Source organism: Phoxinus phoxinus, assembly GCF_949152265.1.
Source record: "Phoxinus phoxinus genome assembly, chromosome: 17".
NCBI lineage: Eukaryota > Metazoa > Chordata > Actinopteri > Cypriniformes > Leuciscidae > Phoxinus > Phoxinus phoxinus.
The window spans coordinates 12,247,737-12,266,719 of record NC_136892.1 but is presented as its reverse complement, the minus strand read 5'-3'; the positions used below and the strand labels follow the sequence as shown (position 1 = coordinate 12,266,719).

At 39.4% G+C, this 18,983-nt stretch overlaps 1 protein-coding gene across 2 annotated transcripts in view; it reads left to right on the top strand.

Annotated features, from left to right (window-relative positions):
• ppp2r2bb (protein phosphatase 2, regulatory subunit B, beta b) overlaps positions 1-18,954 on the top strand; it is a 70,856-nt gene extending 51,902 nt beyond the window's left edge. The window contains exons 2-9 of one of the 2 annotated variants that reach the window (XM_079586177.1): positions 3,319-3,416; positions 5,387-5,552; positions 6,747-6,859; positions 13,669-13,846; positions 15,227-15,391; positions 16,974-17,143; positions 17,290-17,381; positions 17,646-18,954. In XM_079586177.1, the coding sequence (XP_079442303.1) occupies positions 3,319-3,416; positions 5,387-5,552; positions 6,747-6,859; positions 13,669-13,846; positions 15,227-15,391; positions 16,974-17,143; positions 17,290-17,381; positions 17,646-17,925 (1,262 nt within the window). In that variant the 3' untranslated portion in view covers positions 17,926-18,954. The remainder of the gene's footprint in view (positions 1-3,318; positions 3,417-5,386; positions 5,553-6,746; positions 6,860-13,668; positions 13,847-15,226; positions 15,392-16,973; positions 17,144-17,289; positions 17,382-17,645) is intronic. The other variant, XM_079586176.1, reaches the window with a different exon arrangement.
• Positions 18,955-18,983: the final 29 nt, after the last annotated feature.

The window sequence follows — 18,983 nt, the reverse complement described above, 5'->3', positions numbered from 1 at the left end:
TTCTCTCCTTGAAATGGATAAAAGCAAATATTTAGAAGTCATTTCTTCTGTATTTGTTTGGGATTTATGCAAATGACTCAAGGCATATTATTTCGGGAGCGCTGGACTCATTTTGAGATTGTGTGGGGAGAGCTGACGAATTGTGAGATGATACGCTCCATGAAATAGAGTTACCTGCATGTGATAGAGAGAGAGAGAGAGAGCAAAAACTGTGGTTATCGCAGCAGAAACGACCCTTTCTTTTCGCTGTAAGGATTGCATAGCAACAGTACATCTCAAAGCCAGAGAAACAGATGCATCTCCTTGAGGAAGACCAAGGAAGATGTGTCAAAGGTAGGAATCGATCGGGACTAGCACAGCAGAGGGAGTCAGAGCTGTGTTTGCAAATGAACTCTGAACTGTAACGTCTTTTACAATTCGAGAATTTCTAAGGCTACAATGATGTGGCAGCAAGGGAGTGCGATTACAATCTTAAAACTGGGGTCGTGTGCTAGCTAGGTCAGAAAGAGCTCGAATTTGCAGGTTATTTTGAGACCTTGGCTCTGGGTAAGAAAACCTAGATAGCTGGAGGTAAACATCCGTCTCCTACAAGAACAGCATGTATACAATGCTAAACTATTTTTGTTTTCTGTGAATCTGTGCGTAAATGTTTGAGATAATGCAGACAATACGACAATCCAAAATGGAAACGGATTTGCTGCTACTGTGGGTCGTCTTTTATTAGTGGGGCTGCCTTAATGAAGCGTCCCACCCCGGTCCACTTTCTTCTGGTGGTGGGCTGGCGATTCGATATAGTGTCGTCCCACAATGGGAGCCATCCAGCTGTGCAGCTCTTTGAAGTGTCAGGAATCTTTGCAGGTTTGGATCCGGGCCACTTGCAGTTCAGAGCATGTTGTGTATTGAGAGAGAGCTGTTACACACCAGTAAGGGGTGACACCATTTCATTCCACTCTGCTACTTTTTCATTGTTTTTCAATGTAATGACGCGCTAGACCGACATCATTTTACCGTTGGAAATACGTGCCTGTTAGAGCTGCACGACTAAATGGTAAAAGATCGCGGTCTTATTCAAACACCAATGCAATTTTATACCGTATTGACAAAGATTCGCCTGTGTCTATTAAACCGTAGTAATAGCATTTGAAAATAATGTACACTATTCTCTACCTTATCCCCTTAAGCGGCACCCCCCTTTTTTTTAAATAGACATGAAAATGCACATTCCGAACTTAAATGGTTGTAATTCAAGAATGCTTTGGAATATAGATGTAAGATTTTAAAGAGGCATTTGGCAGATTTTTGTTGAAGTGAAATAAATTAAGGAAGTTAAACAGAAAAAAGTTATAGAAGTTTGAGTTTATGAAAATGTACAATGTTAAAAATTGAACTATTCATATTTTATATAAAATATATATTTAAAAAAAATGGAGGACTCTAAAAATGCACAAAAAAAAATCAAAGCCAAAAATCTGATCAAGTTGTGTTTCAAATTTTAGGTTGATATCTCAAAAAATAAGCTTTCAGTGAGATTTTGTTTGGGCGCAGTACCAAACTTTTTCACTAGTTGACATTACAGCCCATATAAGGGCGCTTCCATTTCCATATGTTGTTTGAGTGATCTGAACCATTATTTTTACAATTTTCATAATTACAATTTATGAAGTAGACATCCTATTCAGAAGTATAGGATGGTTTGGCAAAAACATGTATTCAACCTCTTAGAAACACAAAAAGAACACGTACCGATATGTGCATTACCTTTTTTTTCTAAAAGAATTGAATGGATGCTATCTTTTGAACTCTTGGCATGAAAACAAACTGAGGTTTCTACCATTCTTTCATGACTTTTCATGTTCATCACTATTTCAAAATAAAGGTCTGAACATGCCTTAGGAGTATGAAAATATTCTTGTTGCAAATTGATAAATTACGGCGGCTCTGTAATTTATTTAGAAGACCAGTCACCAAATATGTAAACTAGAGATTGTAAGCTTTCAAATGATATATAATTTGTCAAGATTAGTTTAGGTTTAGTATAGGATATTACCGTTTTAAATATGTAATGGCTGCCAATATAAGGGGTTTAAAACTAACCGATAGTGGGAAGTAACAAAGGCAAACGTTTGATATAAATGTTGTTACAGTGTTTCGTGTTTCGTGCGCATTTCAAGTGTAGTGTTGTACCAGGTGAAGTACTATTTTAGTCAAATCAATAATTAAATGGGGAAAAAAGTTTCTTGCTGTAATGAATTCATGTAGTCTGTCCTCATGTGTCTTTACAGTGTTGGGTAGTTCTTACGCAGGTCCAAATGCAATATAGTCTTGTCTAAAAGCAATCCGTCCACTGCATGTCACTGTGATCTTTGAATGAGTGTCTGATCTTTAATAATGTCCTTCAGTTCATTAACATGCACAGGGGATTTTTTCAGTGCATCTTGGGTTGATGTTGATGATCATGACCTGAATTCTCTTTTAGTATCTGATGTCATTCATCCCAGGGAGAGCGTTACATGTTGTGCTATGTGCTTCTTGTCCAGTATTCAACCTTGAATTTCTTGCTGTTTGCTTCACATTTCAAAGGTCTCTGGATCTTTCTGGCTTTAGAAGAATATATTTGGTGGGATAATGGTGGTGGGTGATATTTGGTGAGATTTACATAACGGTGATGATGGACAGGGGAAACATTTCAAGAGAGCAGGGTGAGCGTTTCATCATTTCACATGAGATGGTCAGGCCGGTAATTTTTACTTTATGACTGGATTCTGCAATTCGTCCATGTTTTCCGTATCACGGAAATTTTGGACTTTATACCCCCCAACCATAAATAAAAAATTAAACATGTTAATTGTAGAAGGGGTGTATTATTAGGGCCCAAGCACCAATGGTGAGAGGACCCTATTGGAATTGCTCCGTTTATTATTATTATTATTATTGGCAATAATAATTATTATTGGCACGGTTATTGTGGCACGTGTGCGAGGGCCCTTTTCATCATTGCTTGCAGCTTTAATTTTATATTGAAGTTACTTTATGTATAAATCGCATTTTTTACATTTCAAAAATAAAATAATAATTAAAAGATCTAGAGCAAATTTTTTTTTTTTTTTGATTTTTTTTACCCTGGCCTTTTTTTTAACCTTTTTTTGGGATTCAGGCCCAAACGTTTTCAGAGATGATATAAATAAATAAAATTATTTATAAAAAAAGTTAATTTATTTATAATATATTTTATTGTCTCAATGTGTATTATTAAATGGAAATTCTAGAAGCTCTAAAATATCATCTTTTAAAATAATATATTTTCTTCCTCCCTTCCAGCTGACATCATATCCACGGTTGAGTTCAACCCGACAGGAGAACTCCTGGCCACTGGGGACAAAGGTGGACGAGTGGTGGTCTTCCAGAGAGAACAGGAGGTAATTTGGGGTAGACATTGTATTCACCAAAATCTACAGTATTACTACTCCCCAATCATGGATTATGAATATTAAAACTGCTGTTTATAAAACAGATCTAAAATCTGAATGCGTACAGTATAATCACACCCAATATCACTGTACCCAAACCACAAAATAGAAGGACTATGAATATAGTAGTCTTGACAATATGGTAGTCCTGATATAACTCAATATTGTCTGAATTAGTTTGTGTGTGTGTGTGTGTGTGTGTGTCGGTTACAAACCTTCAGAGATCTAAAAACCCCTCAATGTTTTGTCTAGCATCACAAAAGTGTGAAAACCTCGCCGTCTGCTCCTCCTCGTCTCACTTTCGCATCATCTTTAAAGAGATTTCATGGTGTCTGTTAATCCTCACACCATGATTCATGCCCCACTCTGTTTCAGACCCCCTTTAACCCCCTCCCTCCCACCGAGGGCAAATCTGTTTCCATTAATACCCTCTTCTTCTCTCGGCCTGTGTGAGTTCTGCTTATTGATTTAGACGCTTCCCAAGGTGAGAACTGACCCTGAAGGATTCCACGGTCTGATCGGTATTCAGATATTCCTCGGACACAGACCACCTTTGTGCCTTGAGATCCCGACCTGCCCTTCTTATATTTCACGGCCTTCAGCAACAAAGAAAAAAATCAACACGCATTCCATACGACTGTAAAAGAGCGACACAGAGACTTAATATAAGCCAATGTTTGAGCTGAAATTTCCAATTATCATTTGTTTGCTGCCACTATGTCCTAAATGTATAATTAGGTTCAAGCATTTTAAATGTAGACTGCTGTATGATTTGTAAATGCGATCCTTTGATAATGTGGGGGATGCATTTTTTATTCATGATATACATTAAAGGGGTCATGAACTGGCTTTAAAAAAATTTTTATATTGTTGTCTGAGGTCAACGTATGACGTACGCTTGGTTTTTACATTCAAAAACATCAAAATGAATAAGCAATAGGCTATTTTCTACCCTGATTTTGAGCCTAGCTCCTGAAACGCTTGTTTTTATGGGCGTGCCGTATTGAAGACTTGGAAGTAAACGCCCAATGATTTGGTTCCAGCTGTGTGCCCTGTGATGTTAAATTCAGTGTCTTTTTGACAAGCTACATCCTTCATAGTTGGACCCTTCTGTGACTGGTTTTGACATGTACACATAATCATTAGATATCAAACGATTTTTTTTTTTATAAATTTTTTTCTCAGATTGTGTGTTGCACCATTCCTGTCAGATCCAATATAGAAGGCACAGCATCATTTTTTTAATCTTAATTGGTCTGCATATCCAGTCTCGACCTGTGTCTTGTTTACAAAACAATCCGCGGTGAAATGAAGCGAACAGTCGCACAATGTTTTACCCATGTTAGCTGGAACTTCATCAAAAATAAAGTTTAACCACGCATTCCTATTGGAATCCGAAACAAGCTTATGCAGCGTCTTCTTCCACAACCACTGCACAAAATTTCGTAAACGGCATGTTTATGGATTGGTAGCTGGATCCGGTTTAGCAATTATCAGCTCGTAGGCCTATGTTATTTAGCTATTGTATGTAATGCGCATCAGTGGGCGGGGCTAAACAGGAAGTGTTGAAGTAGGCGTCGATCTTCTTCTGCGGAGGCGGGGTTTGATACCCTTTGACGTCATAGATCCCCACTTTGAAAAACCTGTCGTTCGCGGTGCCTGGTGTCAATAAAAGCTTGTATTGGACTAACAAGGAAGTTTTCAGTTCTGAAACTTAAAGGATATTCTTATAGTATGATGACCTCTTATATTTCTCAGTTCATCACCCCTTTAAAATAGGCAGTGATTTAAACTGTAAAAATAGGCCGTGAAACAAAGCAATGCACCAAGTACACATAGAATGTCTTTTTGATTAGAAGCATTTGCAGACTATGCTATTTATTTATTTATTTATCCATAAACAACTTCTATCATTGCAGAGTAAGAACCACCCTCACCGTCGGGGGGAGTACAATGTTTACAGCACCTTTCAGAGCCACGAGCCCGAATTTGACTACTTGAAAAGCCTGGAGATTGAGGAGAAGATCAACAAGATCCGCTGGCTGCCTCAACAGAATGCCGCCTATTTCCTCCTGTCCACCAATGGTGAGCAAACACGATGCGTTCTCTTCATATGATCTGATGCTTCTCACTTTCCTGTTGAAAAGACTTGTTGGTCACTAGCATGTGTGTGTTTGGATGTTGGCCCTCATCATGGGACGTTAATGTGCTGTTTTCTTTACTAGATATTTGTGGTGTTGCCTATATCTTTCCTTAACTTTCTCACTATTTAGAAAAAAATACAATATATTGAATTGTTGGAATTAAAAGGGTGTTCTTTAAAGAACAAATAACGTGCTTCTTTAACCTATATGTTATTTTTAATTGTGTGAAATTAGGGTAAAATACCATATAGTGGCATGTGGCAAAATATATATATTTTTAAAAATACATATTTTTCTATATATACTGTATCTACTGGCCAAAGTTTTTTTTTTTTTTTTTGAAAGATTTTAGTTTTTGAAAGAAAATTCAAGGCTGCATTAAATTGATCTAAAATGACAGTAAAGACATTTATAATGTTACAAAACTTTTTTATATCAAATAAATGCTGTTCATCAAAAAAACGTATCACAGTTTCCCCAAGAACATTAAGCCGCACAACTGTTTTCAACAGATAATAATAAGAAATATTTCTGGAGCACCATAGAATGATTTCTGAAGGATGACGTGACACTGAAGTAATGATGCAGAAAATTTTGCTTTGCTGTCACAGTAATAAATTGCATTTTATAACATATTCAAACAGAAAACCGTTATTTTAAATTGTAATAATATTTCACATTTGTACAATGAGTGTCATATATATATATTATATATAGATTTTTTTGCCTACATAATTACTAGTAGGCAGAAATCTGAGAACTGAAATGACTCATTGATTAATAAATGTAACATTTGTTGTTTACAGTGCCTTTTTGAGCAGTTAAAGTTCGGCTGTTAAAGACTTTTTTCTGCCGAGTAACTGCAGGCAATTAAAAGTAGCTGACGTTCATCAGTTTTCCAGGCTCTCACGAAGCTATAGTCCTGTTTTGATGGACACATCAGAGCAGTTAGGTATACAGACAACAGCAGGGTCCAGTCAGGTGAATTGGGAGATTCTGTCTATTTTGTCGTGCCAGCTAAGTTCACCCTTTTTTTGGTCCTCTGTAAAGCGGCCAGTGCAGTTTTCTCTGCTACTAACATCACAAACACTGCTTCCACCTTACACATTGTTGCTCATATCATCTCTCTTCCCAGATAAAACAGTGAAACTATGGAAAATCAGTGAGCGAGACAAACGACCAGAGGGCTACAATCTGAAGGATGAAGATGGCAGGATACGGGACCCTACCACCATCACAGCTCTGAGGGTAAGCAACATCCCTTAAATTCAAGACAGTTCACTCGCCAGTCTTTTTTGCGAAGCCCAGTGGCAATAGACATACAAATACAACACTTCCCACGTGTCCAATCCTGCTCTTGGAGGGCCACTTGTCCCTCTCAGTACCTATGGGGGTTATAGCCCTGCTAAAGGTACTATTTTTCTTTTTCTCGTCTTCCCCTAACCATGCGGTCTCCCCAAGCATAAGGAGAAAGGGAGTCTTAATCCGTTGGCTCTAGTATGTGAAGGAAAAAAAATAAGGTCAAGCTCTGTTGTAATTTGGCAGCCATAGCTTCCCCAGTGGAAGTGGGCACTCTTAGCGCAACAGAGGAGGATTATGGGTTGGAAGAAGGAATTTCATATCTCGCCAAATACAGCTGACAAGGTAGGGGGTTTGGGGAGTATTTTAGAGTCTCAACGAATTTTAGATGGAGCTGTTGTCTGAGGTGTGAGAGTGGAGGAAGACCTGTGCATGTGCCAGTGCGGACCAGGGTTATTATAGTTTTGCATTATTCATTAGTTTTTATTTTTATTTCGTTTTAACTTTGTGTTTTCAAATTCAGTTTAGTTTTAATTAGTTTCTAACGTGGGTTTGCTAGTTTAGTTTAGTTTTTATTTTTTGAAAATGCTTAGTTTTAGTTTAGTTTTAATTAGTTTTAGTATTAGTTTTAGTCTTTGTCTCTGACAGGCTGCCCGACGCGAAGCGGAGGGATCTTCAGCAGCCTGAAGGGGTTGTATTCCCAATAACTACCGACTCGCTATACATTATCCCGCTTATTACATGGCTACCTATCAAATACATCACTACTTTGAAACAAAATATTGATTTAAAAAGGAGTGATTTTATTGATAGTTTACGATTGTATTGCTTCCGCTAAGCTTCCGCCAAAGAAAATAGTGCGCTCCGTCTACGGTTAGAATTCTGAGTCCATATAGCAACGCTCTGTTTTTCATGGCAATGGTCTGTTATACTCCGCAGCGGTGTGTTATCAAGAAATAACAGACCGCATTCTACATTGGAATTCAACCAAGCCATGTAATAAAACAAAATATAAACTTAAAAAGGATGGGACAAATGGGCTGCCAATGTAGATCAGAAGGCCGTTGAAAAAGAAAAGAAATAAAGTAACTTATTAAATCCCGAGATGTATCGAATCAAAAGGTACGTCGGTCCATCGGGCATTTGCCCGGAATGCCAGATTACCATTCCAGCACTGCAGCTTATAACGTTAGTGTTTTGACAACGACAACACAAGTGCATTTTAAGTTACCTCAAACTTGCGACTAGTTAACTTTTTAAAGAAGGCCCAATTGCTTCTCATATGAACATTATATTCAGAGAATATAAAATATTTGTAAACCACTTTTTATGTGTGTGATTGTGTAAGTGATTGTGTAAAGGTGTTTATGAGATACCAACCTTTTGCGAACTTGCCTTAACGTCGCGTCGAACGCGTTCACATGGAGACGTTCTCTGGAGACTTGAGAGGAGGGGAGGGGTGAGGTGTGTGACTGTGTGTGTGTGTGTGTGTGTGACTGTGTGTGTGTGTGTGTGTGTGTGTCGCGCGCATGCATGCGAGTGACAGAGAGACGGAGGGAGAGCAGGGAAAGGAAACACAGCTGAGCGAATTCTCTGCGTGTTTTTAAATAGCGTCGAAGGAAAGACATTGACAAAGACGAAAACTAAGGACATTTACTCTATAATTTTATTTTATTTTAGTTAGTTTTGTCAACCACACATTACAGTTTTATTTAGTTATCGTTTTTTTGTTTTGCCTCGTTTTTATTTTTATTTCAGTTAACGACAATGTTTTTTCCCATCTAGTTTTCGTTTTTTCGTTCGTTTTCGTTAACGATTATAACCCTGGTGCGGACCCACAGGAATATACCCTCCTACACACATGGATTTACTCTGTATAAGTGGAACGTGTCCAGGGGTGACCCGCTGCTACAGCTGGGGGCAGCTGATAAATGTCAAATGTTAATTTTGTGTTGATACTGTGGTATTCTCTCCTGGGAATCATTAGATTGATGCCAGGCAGAGTCTTTTTTGTCATTTCTTCTTCTTTCATAGTATGCAGGGCTTTTTTTTCTCCTTTGGATTTTGTTTTGGCAGCGGCCTAAGAGACATTGAGTAATTTATTACAGTTTAAAAAAACTAACAACATATTTCTATGATTTAATGAGGTTTGGGAGAAGACGGCCAGAAAAACCAAAGACCTCCACTTTTCTCGGAAAATTATGTGTTGTTTGCTGTTGTTTTTAGGCAGCTGATTCGACACTCGGAAATGCAAAGAAGTTTATCCCTGACGTGGGGCATTTGAGAAATGTTAGTGTGATTTTCCCTGTTTGAGGATTTCTCAGTAATTATGGATTTATCCAGCAGTCATCCACTCAGAAAAATGTCAATATTCAACCCCAGTACTCTAATCCCATCATCGCAGAATTTCTTCACTGGGTTTGGATTGACCCTCGCGTAATGGGTGACCTAGGAAGTCGATTTAAAATCGCATTATGGGAGCAGAAGATGCAATTCTTAGACTTCACTAAAACGTAATAAACTATCCAAAGCTTAAAGTAACTGTTGATGTCCTGTGGTTTCTCATATAATTATTGCCAAAAGAACAGATGTCCGGGATCAATCTTCGAGGATAAGACTTAAAGCGACAAGAAATCAAAGCCAATCACTGGTTGTTTTCCCAAACACTGTGGCAATTGGGCTGACATGTCAACTTCTGGTTTAACAAAAGCGTAGGTTTCAGGGCAGGAAAACCTTGATTTTTTTTTTTGTGCATTTCATTTGTATGACAAATTTGAGTTCATGTTGACTTAAAGTAAAAAATGTAAGTTGATTAAAATTGTACATGTTAATATTAGTGGTTACCAAATCTGGGACAGTTCCAGGTATTTCTACCTGCATCCATTATTCATTTAGCATGAATTTACACCTCTCTTTCCTCTGAGGACACCGTAGACCGGTGGCTCTGGATAGGGGATATTTTTAGGAGAGTGTTCTTGAGACGGCTGTAATGTGTTCTGGACAGCAGTTCCATCAGCTTTTCCTTAACTAACACTGCAGCCCACTGGAGACCAGAGCAAGGAGAGCTGAAATCCTCTCCCAAATGTGTGTGTGTGTGTATGTACAAAATCAGGGCATTTATCACTTTGCACAGACTGAGCAGAGAGAAAAAGGGGGAGGTGAGGGTGGATCCCTCTCAGGGACTCCACAGGCTACATCTGCCCCGACTGTTATCCAGAGCGACGAGGGGTTACCGAGTGTTTACTGCCTTCATCTCTGTCTGCACTCCAAACATGAGGGGATTCACCCAGCAAAATTGTTTCTGCTGGGGGGAGGGGGTTGTCACTGTCAATAAAACAGTGAATCTGAGACATCTTTAGGAAGACATGTACGCTTTGTGTTTGACTCAAAGACAAAGAAACATGTTGGCTAAAATGATGTTTGGTTTTGTTAGCCTAAGAAAAGCAGCTAGTGGAAAAATTATACTTTCCAGGGACGAACAATTCGTTGATCTCATATACATGTTTTTATGTTTTGCAAAACAAAAACATTTGGATTTTTGTTATTATACTGAACACCATAGAGTTATATCTGCTCCTCGATTTTTGTCCACGATTATTTCCTTTTTGTATCAGTTTTTCTTATTTTAGACAGTCAGTCTGTGCATTAGTGGTGGGGATTTTCATTGACTCTTTAGGTTACATTGTTACACCAGTAGGTGGTGACATTTGACTTTCTTTATGAATGAGTCATTTAATCGTTAACTCAACTGATTCGTCCAAAGACGCTGATTCATTGAGGAATGAAACAAGTGACTATCTTTGAATTATTCACTTAACCAATTCATTCAAAAACACTACCGGTAATTAATTTAGGAATAAAATAGGGACTGGCTGCATCTGAATATGCATACTTTCCTATATGGTAGGCAAAAATCAGTATGGCTATGTTTACACTCTCATATTTTGGGATTGACAAACGCATTTACTTGCACAGGTGCGAGTTTTGAAATGTCCCGTTCACACCACAACTTACAGTAGCATCTCGATAACTGTCTGGTTGACCATGCAAAGCCCGTTTTCTCTTATCAGTAACCATGAATCCGCGTCTTTAAACGAATCAGTTGAGTTAATTATTAAATGACTCATTCACAGTGACCAAAGTAATATTAAGGATGGTGTCATCCATAAAACTAAAACTCAGTCTCGACTCGCAAGTTCAGCCATCAAATCTTCATTACCTGGTAATATATATTTTTTTATATATCTGGATGGAGAGCGGAACATTTGAGTCACGCGTAAAACACCAAACTGACGGAAGCAGCTCCAGTGGATCTAAAATCTTCAGATCACACACAGTCGCTGTGTTACCGAAACCAAACATGAAAACCCAACGCATTTGCATTTTTCTCGTACTGTATGTTGTGATAAACAAATGAGTTCGGTTATAGAATGCGACTGTCACTCTTGTAAATAACTGAACTGTGTGTGAACGCAACCGTATTAAGAACTAATATACAGGAATGATGACAAGCATATTCTGCTGCTTTGTGAAAAGAATAGTATGCCTGAATTCATTAACAATAATTAAAAATCAATCAGTTTGACATAACAACTCTGTCATTCAGTTTTGAAGTTTTGAAGAAATAATAAGGCCAGCAGTGGACTGTGCTGAAAGAAAAACACATTTACTACTCCACATACTCCATGCTGATTTATGATTTCCATTTTAACATTAAATCCGCAATGCTGAAGATATGAATTATGTATAATGTGTTAATAAAGTGTACCCACAGATTCAACCCCCTCTTATCATTAGTGACTGAATATCCCAGCAGTCAAACTTAATTAACGCTTGATTGAGAGATAATGGCTTCAATCAGTCTCGACTGGTCCTGTCAACTGAATTCATGACGCTATGCTCCATGGGATCATTTTTATTATTAAAAGCACATGTAGGGTGGTGGAGGACACACTGGAAATCTGAAAGACCAAATTAGAGTCAAATTTTCTGTCACAATACAACAAATCTGAATCCTCCTAAAATATGCTTTATATAAATATATTGTTTTTTCTATTTAGAGCGAAATGTGACATGTTGATTAAATTTGTTAGATTAGAACACAATATTTTTGAGCGGAATGTTTTTTTTTTTTTTTGTATGAAATAACGGACTTGCTTTCACATATTATATGTGAAATGAATAATTAAAGTGGCAAAGGCTATATAAAATGTATTTCTAATGTATACATCAACAATAGGACATCCCTCACCCCACCCCCGCTCTCTAACAGAAATGAAAAAGGAGTTCCCATGTGTTAGGTGATAATGACCTGGCACGGTAGCGTGTGCCCCTCCTCCACGTCCCACTGCTCGGTGATGAGCGTTCCTCATCTCTGTAGTGAGTAGGACATGTCTGCCATGCCGCTTCTGTCATTAGTGGAGGGCTGCGCGCATTAAAAACCTCATGGGGAGTCAGACACTGACTGCGACGCAATACCCTTCCCGTGAAGCACATGTAGAAGCATCGGCCCAATGATTAGCCATCATTGAAGAGACGGTAGACCTGTGTTTCCTATTACCACACTGCATTGTGGGAGCTTGACTCCACATGTCTTCAGATCTTGAGCGTGTAGCTTTAGGAGTTGGCCGGATCCAGTTGTGGGCAATTAATTTGATAACAAAAAACCACCTCTGTTATTTCAGCTGCAAGTGCGTATCTGTCTTTTTTTTTTTCCTGAGCAAAAAAACTATACAAAATAATAATATATGTTGTATAGTAAAGTGTTTTTCAGTGGTTAATGTACAGTAGATACTGATATTTGGAGAAAAGGGCAACCTATGACCCATGTAATTACAATTTATAAAACGGATAGGTTTGGTCCTGCATGATGATTGGTCAATACAGTGTTTCAGCAGAGCTAGAATACAGAATATAGTAGGGATGCACGATTTATCGACACCATATAGGTATCGGCCAATATATGTTCACTTTTAATGTTATTGTTATCGGCCCAAAATTTGGCAGATATATTAAAGCCGATAAATAATGGATTAATTCCTTCAGTCGAGATACTTCAGATGCACACTGTTTGCCATGATGGTTTTGAATTGCTTGAAACATGATTGGATTCCCTTTTAAAAAAGGAAAATACAGTTGAGTGCAACATGTGCAGCGCAAGTCTGTCATACAGGCTACATAAAATTATAATGAGAACATTATTATAATTATGTGTTTGGGACATGAATTTTAATGGTTTAATGGTTTTTGAAATCAGGTTAAAATTATATACAAATTTGGATTTAGGTTTTTCTTCCAATTTATCGGGTATCGCGTTTCAAAAACATCGTTTTTTACTGCACTTGGAAAATGCATAGACACCAACTAATACCCTTGACAGTAGTTTATAATGAATATTATATATCACAATATAGCAAGGCCTCTCAAAACACATTACTTTGAGAAATTTTAGACAGTGTTTACTCAAGAACCCCTGTGTAGGGTCTCAAGGATGCTGGAGCCTATCCCAGCGTCTTAGGCCAAAAGCAGGGAAACACCCTGGATGGATGGGAAGTCAATCACAGGACTAATACACACGGTCTATTCTCCAATTCACTTATCCTGCATGTCTTTGGATCGTTGCCGAAACCGGAATTCAGTGGGACTCGAACCAGGGACCATCCTGCTTCGCATATCTTAGTATTTGCTGCAAATATTGACACTATTTCCTTTCTTTGCCCGTCTCTTTCCCTAACCATGTGTCTTCCTCCTCCTCTCAGGTGCCTGTGTTGAGACCCATGGACTTGATGGTGGAGGCAACACCTCGTCGCATTTTCTCTAATGCTCACACCTATCACATCAACTCCATCTCGGTCAACAGCGACTACGAAACATACATGTCCACAGATGACCTGAGGATCAACCTGTGGAACTTGGAGATCACAAACCGAAGCTTTAGTATCCTTTTACAATCGCAGATGGTTGCATGTCAACACTTTTTTTTTTTTTTGTCTATGATTGAAAAGAATTGAGATCATTCTGTAACTTCCTGTAACATTTCTGTAACATCGATAGTAACTTTGACTTTTTTCAAAATTATTTGGCTATAAAGTAAATAGTTCAAGCTTTAACATCAAATTAGAACAGTCTATCTTTCCATTCTCTAAACCACTTGTTCTATGTGGGTTTGCTGGAGCCTATTCCAGCACCTCGGGGCGAATACAAGGAAACACCCTGGGCGGTTGGCCAGTCCATTACAAACAGACACACACATTTACTCACACCTCCGAGCAATCTATTGTCTCCAAGCTAACCCAGAGAAAACCAACACAGACAGAAAGACCTCCTTGCTCAGCCAGCCTTTGAACATATTAGAAGAATCAAATCGTAAAAATCTAATACTTTAAGTAATGTCCTAAGTAAACATGGCATTGGCTATATTGAACTATAGGCCTGTTACTTCATGGATTCAAACTGCAATATTATAAAAGTTTAGCCTTTGTCACTGCATTCCTCAGCCATTGTAAAATCACGGTAATGCCCCACCTTTTGTGACTTACTGCTTTATCTTCCCAGAAGTCACTTTGTATCCAGACACAATAAACACTGACAGGCTTTTGTTACTAAATTAAGAACAAAAGCATTCAGCTTAACCAGCAATCAAACAAACCCAATAAGCCACCTGCAGACTGTCTCTGCTGTCACTTAATTCTGACAGATAACACCTCTCTGATACACATTACGCCCATTACCCTTTATCAAGTGTCTGCCACTAATCCTGACCCCTGCTTCCCCTCCCAAAGGTAAATAGTGTCCAGCTTACCCAGGCACGCATCCCTATTGATCATTATTGATGACTGTTCTCAAGGACCCCGCAGAGCTGAGATGAGGAGTCTGTGGACAGTCTGTATTGGTGGTTCGGTGGCGTCGCTCAAGGGAGTTGTAGAGATGATAAAGCCTGTTATTTGCCAACGGTCACACTGTAAATGTATGATCCTTGCTGCATGTCGTGATGGATAACCTGTCACTACCCAACACCAACAGATGGATGTAATGCTATATTTATGGCTCCTGGAGCTCTTTTATTTGACGTTTTTGATATAAGCCAGTTGTGAAAGCACAGATACCAGATTCTCCTGGGAGACATTTAGCATGAGAGATTTTCTCAGTTGCGGATTAACCTTTTTGAAAGATGATTCATCCAGTAATTTGGGAAATTTAGATCTGATGCAATCCAATACATGTAGAGCCAGACATGAATCAAGCAGGACATTTATTAAAAGGGATTTGATGATTAATGGGATATAGGATTGTGGATCCTTCACTCTCCCCACTCAGATATTGTGGACATAAAGCCAGCCAACATGGAAGAGTTGACGGAGGTGATCACAGCGGCAGAGTTTCACCCTAACCAATGCAACACGTTTGTCTACAGTAGCAGCAAGGGCTCCATAAGATTGTGCGACATGAGAACCTCCGCACTTTGTGACAACCACTCTAAATGTGAGTTTACTTCGTCTTTGATTCTTTTTTTAATCTTTTGACTGAGATGTGCTGTTCATTTAGTCTGCCAACTTACTGCAGCCATTAGATCTTTTTCTCAAGATCAAAGATTAAACCAAATAGGCAGTATGACATTTCTCAGAGCTGGGGTCATGACCAGACCTTCTGGATATAGGCTTGTTCGACTTGAACCGGCGGTGCACAGACCGATTGGTTTATGACATCAAAAGTACCGCGAGAGCAATTCAAAAGCATAGGGAGCCGTCTACTTTCTATTCGCCCTCGCTGTACTTTGATGCCATTCACCGATCGGTCTGTGCACCGCTGGTTCAAGTCAAACAAGCCTGTTCTCATTTATCTGACACATCCATTTCAGAGTCTCTAATTAACAAGCTGATGAGTTGATACAGGTGTGTTTGATTGGGGAAATATGAGGCCTTTAAGGGATGCGTTCCAGTCCCTCGGGGGAATCCCTGCCGCCATTTTGAAGTGGACGAGGGAAGTTTATATGGACAGACCCTCGTTCCCTCGATTTTGACAGAGGGAGCGAGTCTACTTCATATGTACACTTCAGGCACCTATATGTCCCACAATGCAGTATGATTGTGACGTCACTGCAGATCTCGTCTAATCACCACCACCACAAACAACTCTATGATATATGAATTATAATTCTTTTAAATTTAAAACAACCCAAACACACCTATATACATTTGGATGCTGAATTAAACAAATTCTTAAAGGGAATTGAAAAAAATTATAGCCGATTCCAAGTGATCAAGGGCTTAGCACGTTCCAGTTCAGCCCTTTGCAGTTTCTGCCAGTAGTGGGCACTCATGCAACGTAAGAAATTACGTACATCCGAGTGAACGAGGCCGAGGGAAGATAAGTGAAGGGCATGACAATTTTGGACTGGAACGCAGCCAATGAGCAGGATTGAACACCCCTGCTATAAAATTTCATGTTGCATTTTTATTGGCTAGTCAGTAGACGTTTCAGCAAACACACTTTGAGATGATAGTGTCAGAAATTTTGCATGATCATAGGCTGTCTTTGGTCACAAGACCGTAACAACGATCGTCTTTGAACCTCTCTTACTGTATGACGTAGGACCACCGTTTAGGAGCCACACCCATTGAAATCACCACGATTGGTCATCGGTCATCTTTCATCTGGGACAGCCCAAAATCGTACAATGTGTACCAGGCATAAGATGCTGGAAATGACTGTAGGCTTATCTTAGACTCTAAACCAGGGGTGTCAAAAAGGGGCCACAGCTTCAACCTTAATTAAACACACCTGATCCAGCTAATCCAGTCCATCAGGCTTATTTGAAAACTACTGGTAAGTGTGTTGGAGCAGGGTTGGGACTAAACTCTGTACTAAACTCCTGGTGTGGCCCACCAGGAACTGAGTTTGGCACCCCTGCCCTAAACCTACACCAAGATCCAGACCAAAACACCAAGTAATGAGATTCAGACAAAGGCCATGAGAGGTCTCATGACTAAGACCACAAGATCAAGGCCTCAACTCTGCTCCTGAAATATTTACTCATCTGTATCTTATCGTTTCTCCCTCTCAGTATTTGAGGAGCCAGAAGACCCCAGTAATCGCTCCTTCTTCTCAGAGATCATCTCCTCCATCTCAGATGTGAAATTCAGCCACAGTGGTCGCTACTTGATGACTCGTGACTATCTCACAGTGAAGGTGTGGGATGTGAACATGGAGAGCAAGCCTTTGGAAACTTACCAGGTACTGGCTCTGCAGATTAGACCATGACCAATGACTACAGTCATTATGGGTTTTATGATGATGATGCCATAAACAAGTCTTGTCATTTTCAGTCAAGTACTCCGCTGGGTACTGATCGTCTGTGCTTTCGGTTCTTTCTTTGACAGGTCCATGACTACCTTAGGAGTAAGCTATGCTCTCTGTACGAAAACGACTGCATCTTCGACAAGTTTGAATGTGTCTGGAATGGAACTGACAGGTGTGTCAAAAGCAGGTGTGTCCAGTCCTCCTCCTGGATGTCCACATTCCAGTGTTTAGCTGTATCCTGGAACTTTCGATTAATCCTGAAAACCTTGATTAGTGGTTCAGATGTGTTCAATTAGGGTTGGAGGAAAACTCTACTGGAAGTTGGGCCTCCAGGAGCAGGATTGGACAAATCCCTGGTCACAATCAGGTTTTGCAAATTGATTTCGGACTGTATATCAGGTAATAAGAACTAATTGTCCTTTTCCTTTCCCATTAGTGTCCTAATGACAGGCTCCTACAACAATTTCTTCCGTATGTTCGATCGGAACACTAAGCGTGATGTGACTCTCGAGGCCTCGCGGGAGAACAGTAAACCCAGAGCCATCCTCAAGCCTCGCAAAGTTTGTGTTGGCGGCAAGCGTCGGAAAGACGAAATCAGCGTGGACAGTCTGGACTTCAGTAAGAAGATCCTACACACTGCATGGCACCCCTACGAGAACATCATTGCTGTGGCTGCCACCAACAACCTCTACATATTTCAGGACAAGGTCAACTAGCATATAGCTCTGATGTCTCCAGTTATCACAGCGACAAAAGGCGCCATTTCTCTATATGGCTTGAGAGTGGAAAGGTTGGACTCACTCGCATTGAACTTGTGAGGAACATCTAGATGAGCTTTGCCTTTACAGCAGATTTGATACTGCACTGAAACTAAACGAAACTTGAAGGTGCACTGCAAACCACGGACAATGACACTGGCTGTTGGACTGCTTTTGTTTTTAATTACTTCAAATCTTCTTGCTCTCTGTAGGTTTATTGGTTATGCACATCAATACAGAGGATCCTTTTACTTTTAATGTAGCTGAAGGCCCTTTCACATGACTCGTATAAGGGTTTGACCGCTCTAACCGTCATGAGAAGCGTTGCAGATGCCCTTCATGGAAGGATGTTGCTAGGTAGCAAGAGAGGAAATGTACAAAATGAAAATAGTGAAAGCAACCAAAATGTGTTTAGTGTAGAAAAAGTCATGCTTTGAAAGAAAGAAAAAAACTTGAACGTGTTCTTCTGAATGCCATATGCATTTGAAGTCTGAGCAGAGGCTCAGCCTCTTCCATCTTGCTGGCATCATTCATGCAATGTCATGCAATCATTGGATATGCTTCAACAGTTAAGCTTAAAAGCCAAGTCAAATTTGTGTGAAACATTTTAGCTTGACACCATGCTGTAGCATGCAATGCATTAGGGAACATTGAGTCATGTGAAAGGGCCTTTTCGACTGAGTCAGTATTCCGCCTACATCTGATTCTCACCTCTTGGCAGGACAGAGGACGCAGATGGCTTTGATAATTGAATATGTTGTTGTGGCTGCTGAGGTAATCAACTTTTCAGCTTATTTTCATTTCTCAGTTTACTTCATGAAGGTGCATGCATCAACAAAACCCAACTTCAGGGTTGACTGATGCAACAAACAAGGAATGGTGTAAAACTGAAGTAAACGATGTAGCAAATGTACTAATGTTCTGCTTTTTGTTCTAATTTTTTAAAGAAAAGGAGAAAAATTTAATAAAAATCAAGAGGAACATTTTGTATTCTTTGATTTCATGGACTGAGAAAA